Source organism: Astatotilapia calliptera, chromosome 7, assembly GCF_900246225.1.
Source record: "Astatotilapia calliptera chromosome 7, fAstCal1.2, whole genome shotgun sequence".
NCBI classification, from domain to species: domain Eukaryota; kingdom Metazoa; phylum Chordata; class Actinopteri; order Cichliformes; family Cichlidae; genus Astatotilapia; species Astatotilapia calliptera.
In genome coordinates this window covers 34234918-34248339 of record NC_039308.1, presented here as the reverse complement: position 1 = coordinate 34248339, position 13422 = coordinate 34234918, and the positions used below count along the sequence as shown (strand labels likewise).

Here is a 13422-nt window from a genome sequence, read left to right as displayed (position 1 = left end):
TTTCAGTCTTCTCTCAAGATCAAGTTGGTAATCTTTCTTTTGTTCGTGGCTCAAGAGTTGGCCATTTGTCTTGTAATCGGAAGGTTGCCGGTTTGAGCCCCGGCTCGGACAGTCAGTCGTTGTGTCCTTGGGCAAGACACTTCACCTGTTGCCTACTGGTGGTGGTCAGAGGGCCTGGTGGCACCAGTGTCCGGCAGCCTCGCCTCTGTCAGTGCGCCCCAGGGCACCAGTGTGTGCCCTGGGGCGAATGACTGAATGTAGTGTAAAGCGCTTTGGGGTCCTTAGGGACTAAGTAAAGCGCTATACAAATACAGGCCATTTACCATTTTGTTAGGCAAATGTGATAACCATTAGACTATGAAGTCATCCTAATCAAGGGAAAAAAGACAAGCTATGTTCTGGATTTTGAGGCTTCATCACAGCTGCTGCCATGCTACACTGATGACGCTAGAATATTACTTAAACATTAACAAACCTCCAAAAATCACACAACAAGCCATGTTATTTGGCAGCCAATTCCATTAAAAATGCTCCAAGCAGCATGAAGTTCAGTGGCTCTAATTAGATGAAGTGAGGCCCTGTAACAGACAATCTGTTACAAAAGCCTGTGTTGGGACACCTGATAGATGAGTTATTAAAAATATAATGAAAAATAAATAAATCACCTTCTCTAGCAGTTATTAAAGGGGGGAAATCCACCAATAGAGACCAAAATCAATATGCTTAATTCCTCAACGTTTTAGCACTTCATATTCTCAGTCACAGATGTTGCCAAAAAATGGATGCGTTTACCATTTATGGAAAGCCATATATAAATTCTAGAGGTCCCTCTACATCTACGCCTCAATCTTTACATTGATACAGAGTTTAGATTAGAGGGGATCGATGTATGACTATGGTTCTGAAGTAATTAAATGCAGTTAAAAGCTCATTCTAATTAGCCCCTTGTCTGTATCCACATATGTAAAAGTATCCATATGATACAATGTTTAAAAAAAATATAACTTAGCAGGTGCATCACAGAATTTAAGTGAGGGGTTTGTGTGACATACAAATATTTCTCCCAAAAAAAGTTGCTCATATATTTGAGTGTATGCAGCCCAGTTGTGCTTAGTCCACCTCCACATGCCCATTTCTGAACCCGAAACAAACAAAAGCCCTGCAACTTTTTAACTTTTGATTGTTGCTATGCTCTGAACTTGTAACAGACACTCCGTGACATTTTCTGTTACTCTGCAGACCAGAGCGCTTTCTCCATTCCACAACCAATCATGAAAATCACCAACAGCTGCAACCCCAGTGCGCACAGCTCTACAAGTACCACCAGCTGCTAACGGCTCGAGCTTGGCCACTTTGCTCTTAATTGGGCCTTCACTGGGATCCCCTGCAGTACGTAATTTGCGCCCCCCCCCAAAAAAAAAAAAAAAAAAAAAAAAAAAAATCCGTCAACTGCTGATACTCCTTTCCCGAAACTGCGGGGCTGCTTGCTACCCTTATTTGTGGCTTTTTCTCTCCGTGTTAACGCACTGTGTCCACGCTTTTCAGCCTACCCACCCCCTTTCCCCAGTCCGCTTCCACTTTATGAATAAATAAATAAATTACGAAGCTCGATGGGGGTGGAAATGACAGGAGAAAATCCCAACAGTCTAAGTAAAGGAGAAATCAGGACGACAAGGGTTTACAATTTGAATGGCTGCGGGTCTTCAGGGCTAAATTAAATGACCGTGGGGCTAATTGGGCATCAACGAGCAGCGTTGAACCCAACGGGGCCACCCCCCTCCCTGTAGTTTCCAATAATTAATAGAGCTAAAATAATGCAGACTCAGATTCATTTAAAGCACGTATTTCTCATTTTGTCCCCTTAAGAAAGACGCAGTTTGAGAGCTTTCCTCGATTAGAAGCGGCAGGGGTTGAGTGGCCCCAAGGTGCAGCCAAGCACGGGCTTTTCTTCAAGGAGCAGCCAAGACAGGTGTGCAGCTCCGTTTAAGGTTAGCTAACCTCACCGCACAGGGTGCGCGTTTCGCCGGTACGGTGACTCCAAATGCACACACACGCACACACACAAAAGAAATGGTGGCTCGGGACTTACCGTGAACGTTAACGAAGCGTTGGAGACATATTAGCATCGGCAGCAGAAGGATCCCCTGTGTGGACGTGACCATCTCTGGCAGTGCGAAAAAAAAAAAAAACCGTGCGGCTGCTAGCTGGGCTACCTCAACACTGCCCGTCTTCCCTGTCGCGCGCTGGCCTGCTTTGCTCTCTGATTTTGCCGGTTCACACGCAAGCCACACATGCGCACACAAAGAATGAGTAGAGCAGAAGGGCCGCTTTTGCCTGCCGACGCCACACAGACCTGAGTCCGGCCGAGGGGAGAGGAGCGCTGAGAATAAGACACGGAGGGGTTCGCCGCGCACACCACGCGTCTTCTGATCTCCTTCTACAACCACGAGCCCGCACGGCTCCTGTCTTGTCCTATCAAGGCTAAATCCATTTCCCCAAATTGACGGTAACGAGCGGAGACCGGTCAGGTCGTTAGGTATTGGTGCCACAGCTGAGGAGGATTTTTTTTTTCCTCCTTCAATACGTCTTCGGTACACGTTAACCCTTCGCTATCCGCATGAAGTAATAAAACAATAAAGCACATTTTATATGGCAGGAAACACTTCAAAGAAACTGGTAACTGTGTATCATAACACAGCAGTTCTATCTTAAATCAAAGATAAATTAAGACACAGTTGGCTTCTTCAATATCCATTATGAATATATTTTTGCATATACTTCAAACATAAGGGCAGTAACTATGACTGCGATACTTATATACAGCAAACGTGCTGTATATAAGCTTTGTTTTCACACCTAAAGAGGTAAAATTATTATTGTTCTTATTATTAATGGTAAGTGAAATCTGTGAAACAGCATAATCAAAATTGCACATCCTCATTGGTGTGACATGGCATAGGTGGGTGGGGCTAGCATCAAACATGAAGAAACTATAGGCTGAGATGTCATCAGCCTGAGTAGTGTCTGTCATGTGGCTGTATCAAAGATAAAGGGCAAATAACTTATGGAAACACGAGTTTGATCTACTCCTGCAAGAAAAGCAGTAAAAATAAATAAATAAATAAAATTAATGTGAGGTTATGATGTGTCTGTTTATGAATCTAGTTCTCATTTACATTGATTTTAGAAGATTGGGCATGTGTTAAATGGTCTTGTACTAGAATAGAATATGTTATGTTTATGTTCTGTATTCTCTAGATCAGGGATGTCAAACTGTAGGGCACATACTTTTATCTTTAATGGACTACAACAATGGAGCTCCACTTCATCATTAAGAAAATCTATTAAAAAATTTAGGTCTCGTTTTCCAAAGCCATCCAGGGGAGCCAGATTACTGTCTTTGTTGAGACAATTCCTTCCCTTGTGCCTTATGTTTGACACTCCTGGTCCAGATTACTGGCTCCAATATGTTGCACAGACTCTAAATCAACAAGTTAATGTTCATGCGCCAGCTGAATTCTGTGAGCAAGATATTGCTAATTCCACACCACGCCTTGCTAATTTGGAGGATGGGTGATCACAAGTAGTGCATCTGTTTTTTCTTTTTCTTTTTATCCAGCCGTCCATCTTCTCCCACGTCACATGGCCAGCAGTCTAAGCAGAAATTCCCAGACCTCCTTCTCCTCAGCCACCACCTCCAGCTCTTCTGGTGGGACCCTGAGGCGTTTACAACAAATCACATAATCTCTTATGTCTCAAGAGACATAATCTCCTGAGTGTTAGATAGACCTAACACTCAGACAAGGCCAAAATGCATAGGAAGTTTTCGGGAAGCATCATTATAGGATCTGCTGAACCCTACCATCTTTATTAGTCCACTAAAATCAGGTGGTTGTAGCTAATGTAGTAATGCATTTGAAATCCTTTGCCTTCACCAGTGAGGGTGGCAACACTTTCCAGCTCACTCCACTGAAAAAGGAGTTGTTGGGATCATGAGGAAAGCAGCTTTATACTATTAATACTATTATAGATTCATTTTTAAACCTTCAACAATGTCAAAGTACAAGGATAAAACAAATTCTGCTATACATGTCCTAAACCTAGACAAAAATGTGTCTTGTGTTGGGCTATTTTTTGTGTCCTGTTTTCCATTTTCAGTCTGATTTCATTAAGCTACCTATCCTTTGGATTACTGATAGGGTTATATATGAATTCACATGGTAGGATTTGTAAAGAATTTATTCGTAAATTAGGGTGGAAAATAAGTATTTGGTCACCTCAAACAAGGACAATCTCTGGCTCTCACAGACCTGTAACGTCTTCTGTAAGAAGCTTTTCTGTCCCCCACTCGTTACCTGTATGAATGGCACCTGTTTGAACTCATCATCTGTATAAAAGACACCTGTCCACAGCCTCAAACAGTCAGACTCCAAACGCTGCCATGGCCAAGACCAAAGAGCTTTCGAAGGACACCAGGAAAAGTATTGTAGACCTGCACCAGACTGGGAAGAGTGAATCTACAATAGGCAAGCAGCTTGGTGTGAAAAAAATCAACTGTGGGAGCAATCATCAGAAAATGGAAGACATACAAGACCACTGATAATCTCCCTCCATCTGGGGCTCCACGCAAGATCTCATCCCGTGCGGTCAAAATGATCATGAGAACGGTGAGCAAAGATCCCAGAACCACACGGGGGGACCTGGTGAATGACCTGCAGAGAGCTGGGACCAAAGTAACAAAGGTCACCATCAGTAACACACTACAACGGCAGGGAATCAAATCCCGCAGTGCCAGACGTGTTCCGCTGCTGAAGCCAGTGCATGTCCAGGCCCGTCTGAAGTTTGCCAGAGAGCACATGGATGATACAGCAGAGGATTGGGAGAATGTCATGTGGTCAGATGAAACCAAAATAGAACTTTTTGGTATAAACTCAACTCGTCGTGTTTGGAGGAAGAAGAATACTGAGTTGCATCCCAAGAACACCATACCTACTGTGAAGCATGGGGGTGGAAACATCATGCTATGGGGCTGTTTTTCTGCCAAGGGGACAGGACGACTGATCCGTGTTAAGGACAGAATGAATGGGGCCATGTATCGTGAGATTTTGAGCCAAAACCTCCTTCCATCAGTGAGAACCTTGAAGATGAAACGAGGCTGGGTCTTCCAACATGACAATGATCCAAAACACACCGCCCGGGCAACAAAGGAGTGGCTCCGTAAGAAGCATTTGAAAGTCCTGTAGTGGCCTAGCCAGTCTCCAGACCTCAACCCCATAGGAAATCTGTGGCGGGAGTTGAAAGTCTGTGTTGCTCGGCGACAGCCCCAAAACATCACTGCTCTCGAGAAGATCTGCATGGAGGAATGGACCAAAATACCAGCTACTGTGTGTGCAAACCTGGTAAAGACCTATAGTAAACGTTTGACCTCTGTTATTGCCAACAAAGGTTATGTTACAAAGTATTGAGTTGTATTTTTGTTATTGACCAAATACTTATTTTCCACCCTGATTTACGAATAAATTCTTTACAAATCCTACCATGTGGATTCATGGATTTTTTTTTTTTTCATTCTGTCTCTCACAGTTGAAGTGTACCTCTGGTGCAAATTACTGACCTCTGTCATCATTTTAAGTGGGGGAACTTGCACAATTGGTGGCTGACTAAATACTTTTTTGCCCCACTGTACACCTTTTTAGTGGAAAAGTCACAGCGCTCAGTTAAAGAAGCAATGGAAGATTTTTTTCAGCTACCAACCCCCACGCGCCGCTGTTGTTTCTCAGTTTAATAGTGCACTTGCACTGCAAAACAAACACAAAAGATCATAAAAGGACTCCAAAGACACATAAAAGGCTCTATTCATCTGATAGACTTAAAATAATGACAAAGAGACAAAAAAGAAAAGCAAAACAACTCCTCCCTAAAAATCTAAATGATTACATTAAGTAACTATAAATGCAGATAAAAGAAGCAATACAACTAATGACTGCAGTATATTACTTTCAGTCTATATATTATCCTGATTAGAAGAAGAAAAAAAGACCTCGGCGATTTTTTTTAAATGTATTGATAGGTTCACAAAACAGCAGCCTTGTATTGTGTTCAATATATTTTTTGACTTTATTACCAGTGCAATGAAGTCTGCGGGATATACTCGTGTCCTTTCAGTAAGAAATCACTGCACCATTTGTTTAACAGCGGCCCCTGTGGCCACATGTGGTAATTACAGAACAATGGCGCAAAAAACAAAAAATCCCAGTATTTCTTTTCAGGACTCTAGCTCTTCCTTGACTATTTTCAAAGAGGAAATAAGGCTTTATCTATAAAACGTGATACATTTGAAGAATATATAAGTACTGAATCCAAATACCCAAATAAGAAAAGCAGGAGTTATCCCATTTACACATTTTTATATGTGGAATGCCTGGAGATCAAATGTGTTATCATTTCAGCACAGAAAGACTGAAATCACCTAGCACCTCAAGAGCACCATGTGTTGGTTTCACTGCCAGTCATTTTGTAAGAGCATATGTTTCACTTTCCAAATACTGAATAACAAATTTCTGAGCCAAATTCAGCTGTAGGTTTTTTTCCTCTCTTAGTCTGATACTATTTCTCCCCCATTTTGATCACCAGGCCTTTGGGATTTCCACAGGGCTGCGTGGTGCCAGGTTTTATAAACTCTCAGAGTTCTTATCACAGGATTGAACCTCATTCTTAGTGATGGCTTTTGGCTGCTGATACACCCCTAGGCTCACTCTGTCCCAGATTTTCACGTCCCCTAAACACACACACACACACACACACACACACACACACACACACACACACACACACACACACACATACAGAAACCACTGTATAATTCTGTAACAGGAAGTGCTTCTCTCTGATTGTGTCTTTCTTGTATTGTCGTGTTCAGAATTTTTGGAAGGAATCTCAGGAGAAAGGTTTGTCTTTTAAAAAGGATTTACTTTGCTTTTGGCAGTTGAAATTACAAGTTTACACAATGCTGTGGACCTCTACATGAACCAACAGCATGTAGCACAAAAAGGATGACCCTCAAGTGTACAACATTATATAGTGAGACAAAAACATAGATTATAGCAGCCATCTTCCTCCCGCACAGACGTGGCAGTCTTGGTGTCTGCTCCGAAGCATCCTCTTATTTCCGTGACTTCGTCTGGTATCTGCTTCCTCGTCTGTAAGAGACAGAAAAGCAAAACACCTCTCTGCCTAGCCTTGATAATCTAATGTTATTATCCATTGTTCTTCTAGTGATTCAAAGTTGGTTTAGAATATCATGTTCGGGACTCTCTGACCTAGAGAATTATTCTAGTCACAATCTATGTGTGTAAGCATGTTTGCAGTTACCCCTCTGCACTCTAAGCCCTTTAATACAATATATCAGTCCGGACAGTCACGCCGAACAAAGCTTATGACCTTCAGAAGACTGAGTGCCAACTTATTATGAGCACATTTGCAGTATATGTATGAAAATGATTATAACCACTTATTTTGGTAAAAGAAATCAAACATTTCCAATCCCAACAGCAGTCATCTCCAAACATCCACAGACTGATTACAGATCTAAAGGTTTAGAAATCTAGTCTGGTATGAGATACAACCTTCGAAGTAGTATTTTCCACTTGTACAAAATGCTCAGAATTTATTTGCCAGCTTGATGCATATTTCTTAAAATGAATCATTTTGAATGCTTATCAGACACAATAGCATTTCACAACAGTTTACAATACTGCACAATACAATTTCACAACTCAGGATACAATGATCATCTTTCTTTTACTCTGCTTAGTGGTGATTGGCAGGTTAGTTATAAAAAAAAGACCATTGCTATTGATCTTAATCTGCTGTAATGCCTGTTTCTATCTATTTGATTTACCAGCTAGTGCAACTGTAGATAATTTTGCAGAAGACAATGGAAGGTGCACACTGGTATTTCTACTGTGTCAACATAATAGCCGCAGTGAAATGAATGTGATTGTTTCTTGTGCAACCCTAACTTTAAAGGAGTATTATGACATTTTGGAAATGCACCAGAGTTGCATCTGTGCACCAAATAATATGTAAAAAAAAAAAAAAAAGGTTTTAGAGGGATTTACATGTTTCCAATCTTGGAGATTGATTTCCTGGAGAGGAAACCTCACAGTGACAGCAGGTTTTCTTTCACAAGAATAATCTTTATAATATTGTCTTAAATTACCCTCTATTTCTCTTACTTAAAGTATGTATTAAACTGAGATTACACACAGTTATTTATGTGTTATCGTCATCCGTTCCCTACCTGAGTAATGTTGCTGACCATGTCCATACCTTTATGACCACAGTGTGCCCATCCTCTGATGGTTGCTTCCAGCAGGATAACACACCATGTCGCAAAAGCTGGTTTCTTGAACATGAGTTCACTGTACTCAAATGGCCTCCTCAGTCACCATATTTCAATCCAATAGCGCACTTTTGGGATGTGGCAGAACCAGAGATCCACATCATGAATGTGACAAATCTGCAGTAACTGCGTGATGCTGTCATATCGAAATAAACCAAAATATCTGAGGAATGCTTCTAGCATCTTGTTGAATCTATGCCATGAATAATTAAGGGAGTCCTGAAAGCAAAATGAGGTCCAAATCAAATCCATGATGAGGATATGTCTGTGTCAAGCATCAGATAGCTTAGTAAGCTAAAATCACTTCCTGGTGGCCAAAAGAAATCAGTACACTCCAGCCATTTATCCTGTGTAAAAAACCCCGCAGGTGAAAAAAATATGTCAGCATCAGTAAGATAACAAATGCTTTCTTTAGCCCATATTTATAGGATATAATCAGTAGTGTCAGATGGAAAGATTGGCTGCATATTCTGAAATAAAACTGAGTTGTACTATGTACTATTTTTTTTTTTTTTTAAAATGTGTTATCCTAAGAATCCCATTTCACAAGAAAGTCTGGCCCAACTAACTAAACAATCTTCTAAATATCTCTAACCATGCATATAAACCAGTGTACATGGACAGATGCACAAGGAACTGTTAGACATTAACCATAGACGTATTTATTTTATTCTAATAGTGACTGTAATCATAACTGCCTGAAAGTGAACAGATAACTTACTGATGTCGTCGTGATTTTGGCATTAGTCACACTTTCATGTTGAAAATGAGCCATGCAGTGAACAAAGTACACACACAAGCAACAGGATGTGACCTCATCTCCATGTTTGAAGAATCCAAACATGTAAGATGGGTAATATTTACACTTGTGTACATATATAGAAGTGCGTACCGATTTCATATCTGACATGTTATTGTTGGTTTTCACATTTTTATCCTTTTTTTTCACAGAAAGGTTTGAGATTAATAGGTTAGTACGATAATTTGAGTTTAAAATAAAAGTCTCAGTGCTAAAGTCTAAAGTATATTTGACATTTGATATTTAAAGATAGATTTGGACTTTATTAACTTACTAAAAGATCAATTTTCTAGGGCAAAAATGTTAAAGGAGTTTTCTTAACTCTTCTGAAACAGGAATATATTAGCACTCAAAACATGCAGTAACATGAACATGTAACTTTCATGTTACTGCATGTTTGGACATAAAATCTTTTCATGGCAGGAAAAAAGGGGGATGTTCATCTGACAATGAGGATGTGAACTTGGTGAGAGCGAGGAGGAGTGGATCTCAAAATGATGTTTGAGGAGCACTTACAGTAGGAGGTCAGGAGTCAATTAAGGGTCACTGTTGTGTGCCTGAATGTCTCACTGGATGATTATGACTGACTAGAAGACCCCAAACTCTGTTTCACATTCATCAGCATCTGTTCCCCACAGAACAGTTATCAAACACACAAAAACATATCCAATCAATTACACAAGCAGACTAGCTCATGCATACATGCATACCCTTGGAATTTGATGATGTAAATATTAAAAGGCACTTCTAGGCTCCCTAAAAGTAGGATGAATTATTTTTTTCTTCAAAAAAATGAAAGTCATGCCGCAGAGAGTTGGATGACTCTTTTTATTTTCAGTGTGCTGTAAGTGTGATACAGATTCTCTACCGGAGAAATATGTTTTATACATGTAACCTGCTGACAACAACATCTGAGGTGTCTGCAGGAACATGGAAGGCCCCAGTCCACGAAATCTTTAACGCACACCTCCAAAACCCAAATCCAAAAACTCAAGCTTCAGTTGAAAAAATACATTTACCCAGTGAAATAATGCAGCCTGCATTAAACATAGGTAAGTCCTAAAAATATTTTTAATGCACAAAATATTAGCAGGTAACGAGCTGACATTAGGAGCCTTTTAAACTCATTAACTGTAAGCCAGAAATCTGATCGATAGGTGATCAAATACTTATTACCTTCATGAAAATGCAAATTCATATATAAGTTTTTTGAAATGCTTTTTTGGGGACTTTTTTGTTATTGTTCTGCCTCTCACTGTTCAAATAAACCTACCACTGAAATTATAGACTGATCATTTCCTTGTTAGTGGGCAAAATTACAAAGTCTGCAGGGGTTCAAATCATTTTTCCATGACTGTTTCTGGTGTGTTAGCAGGGTAGTGATGAAGGCTGTCAAATTTGATCATAAGACAAATTATGGCTAAACTGCTCACATGTGGGGCATCAGTCCCTGTTACTTAGTTTGTCATTTATTTCATTTGAGCATTAAAAAGCAGGAAAGAAATTAGGAATTTTATATAGACTCCTTGAGCAACATGGCAGCTACAAAGAGATATCTGACTTCAACTCATATCCTTTCAGAGCCTGGTTCTGCTAGAGGTTTCTTCCTGTTTAAATTGTGTTTTTCCTTCCCACTGTCACCAAGTGCTTACGCAAAATTTTTTACCTTTTATTTTTGGAGTTTTCCCTCTTTTGTTTTAGGGTTTTTGCCCTACAATATAAAGGGGCAACTGTTTTTGTGATTTAATACAATATACTCATGTTTTCCCACGGCAAAATTAACTGCCAAACCTGAATCTATACAGTAAATGACTGGATTTTTTCATTTAAGTCATTTTATTGATAAATTAACATCTAAAAACGTTAGTACATCAGTTTCAGTCTTAGAATTTTTCTGGATTATGTCGCTTTTTTGCCTTTTTTGGATATGTCTGCTTTCCTGGAGTGCGAGTTAAAGCAGGAGCACAAAGAGAAATGTGAAGTGACAGAACAGCTTTGGTTACACAGAAGAAATTTAAAAAAAAAAAGTTAGGCAGCTTCACACACTTTTTCAAACCCGAGCCCAGGAGGCTTTTATTTTTTACATTTTAATCTCATCATGTAAAAAATATGACCCTGTTCTGTTTGTTCAAATCCAGCAGAGAAATTGCATTTCTTAACCAGAGCGATACACACAGCCTACAGATATCAGTGCTTCCTCAGACCAAATAGCTTTATCCTCATCTCCCCAGGAAGCTGTGAGAGCTCACCACTGGCTGAAAGCAGATATTTAATCATGGTCAGATCTGGGCCAGGTTTCTGAAGATGTTTGTTACCAAAGGGGGAACGTCTTTATCTCTGTGAGAAAGCAAAAAGCTGCAGACTCTCTTTAGGATTTAGATTTTCTCTACCAAGCCTTCCGAGAAAGAGGTAGAGAAGAGAAAGGGAGTTTGTGCTGTGATCTAATGGCACACCGTAATGACTGATCTCATCACTATAAGCTAAATATATAAACCAAAGATCTGGAAACTGAAAATCTCGACAAAGGATAGGAAATCAGAGGGGTGTGCAGGCTCAGAAAGTGAATACAAGCCTCAGATTAACACAATATAACTGGTTAATGTGTATCGTGTAACATTTGTAACTCGTGCCATATAATAAAAATATACCAAACGTATGAGCTTAACGCAAAGAAGCCAAAGGAACGCTGTGTCACTGTGTTTGGCAGTGTACACAGCGCTGCATGGAAGAATGTCAAAAGAAGATCTTCTCTACCTGGGTTGTATCCAGAAGTCATTTAAATAAAAGGAATAAACATTATCTTTCTTATCAACTCGTTTAGTGTTGATGTTTGCCTTTTGGGTTTTTTGTTGCTGTTGTTGAAAGATTACTTTTTTCATGTGGCTGAATTTGGTTTTACTTTGAGATTTTGTTTCCGTCCTCTGTGATTATCTAGCCTGCCCTCATCACCTGTGAGCTAAATTGCTCTGATTTTTCTTTAATCTTTAATGAAGTGCTCTTTTATTGTTCTGAGAATTTATGTGAATTTGTGTATTCACTTTTCTTTGCTTGTAGCATTTGCTGAATGGCTGTAAAGAAAGGCTGTCATCGTGGGTCACCTGCAGATTAATATGTCAGGGTTTTTTTTGTTGTTGCCTGTGCTAAACCCAAGGTGGAAATCTGCAAGTCATCATATAGTCACAAGCTGCACAAGGTTTTGTGGTATACGATGAAAAGTACCTCACATAAAGGGAAATGCAGCTACACTGAAGATGACAAACTTGTGATAGGTGTGTGAAGAGACAGAAGGTGATTCTCTAAGGAGAGTTTTTCCAGTGTTTTTGTCAGTTAATTGGGGATCTCACAAGAAATTTGTAATTAAAAAAGAGATGTACCAGCTGATAGATGCTTCCCCACTAAACCCAAATGATTACCACATGTAACGGAAACAGAAAAAACAGTTTGTTAACAGTTTATAAAGGTTATCGTGATTAATAAAATGAGAATATATGAGAAAAAAGAGACTGCATTCAAATAAAATCTGAATGCATATTCATATATGTATATACAGTATGTAAAGACTGATTCACATCTCAGGAAAACAAACCAAAGCACACAGCCAGGACAAGTCACTCCTTGCCCTTGAAAAATCCAGCGAAAGCCCAGCCTTACACCTCATTTTATATCTGTGGTGAGGCCTGAAGACAGCAGTTCAAAGAGGCTTCCCATTCAATCTAATAGAGCTTGAAAGGATCTGTGAAAAGGGATGAAAAAAACTGCCTGAATCCACATGTGTGAGACCTTCACGTGGTCAGGATGACCAAAAGCTATATGTGCTGCCCAAAGAATGTGCGTACTTTTGTGAATGAGAGATCTAAGTTTTGGCTTTTTATTAAACTTTCAAACAGTTCTGTTTGAAAGTTTAGTATTTTTTATCTACAGTGTAGATAAGAAATACTTGTTTTATCCATGTAAGGCAGGGGTGTCAAACATAAGGCCTGGATGCAGGAACCATGGCTCAATCCACCCTGTCTGATTGCTTTGGAGAATGTAAAAACTGTCCAGAAAAACTATTTATTTATTTATTTTGGTCAATTTTACAATATTGTCAAATGTAAGCCCAAATAGCTGTGCTGGCAGGTTTCTTTAGATCCTTTCCCAAAGTCAAGAGTGCTTGAAAACTTTATTTAAAAGCCATAAAAATCACAGTTTGTTGGTTATCCAGTTGCTACCCAGTCAT

At 39.7% G+C, this 13422-nt stretch overlaps 1 protein-coding gene across 1 annotated transcript in view; it reads right to left on the bottom strand.

The window, feature by feature from the left end:
* vldlr (very low density lipoprotein receptor) overlaps positions 1-2552 on the bottom strand; it is a 72487-nt gene extending 69935 nt beyond the window's left edge. The window contains exon 1 of the mRNA XM_026174470.1: positions 2090-2552. Coding sequence (XP_026030255.1) covers positions 2090-2162 — 73 coding nt within the window. The 5' untranslated portion in view covers positions 2163-2552. The remainder of the gene's footprint in view (positions 1-2089) is intronic.
* Positions 2553-13422: the final 10870 nt, after the last annotated feature.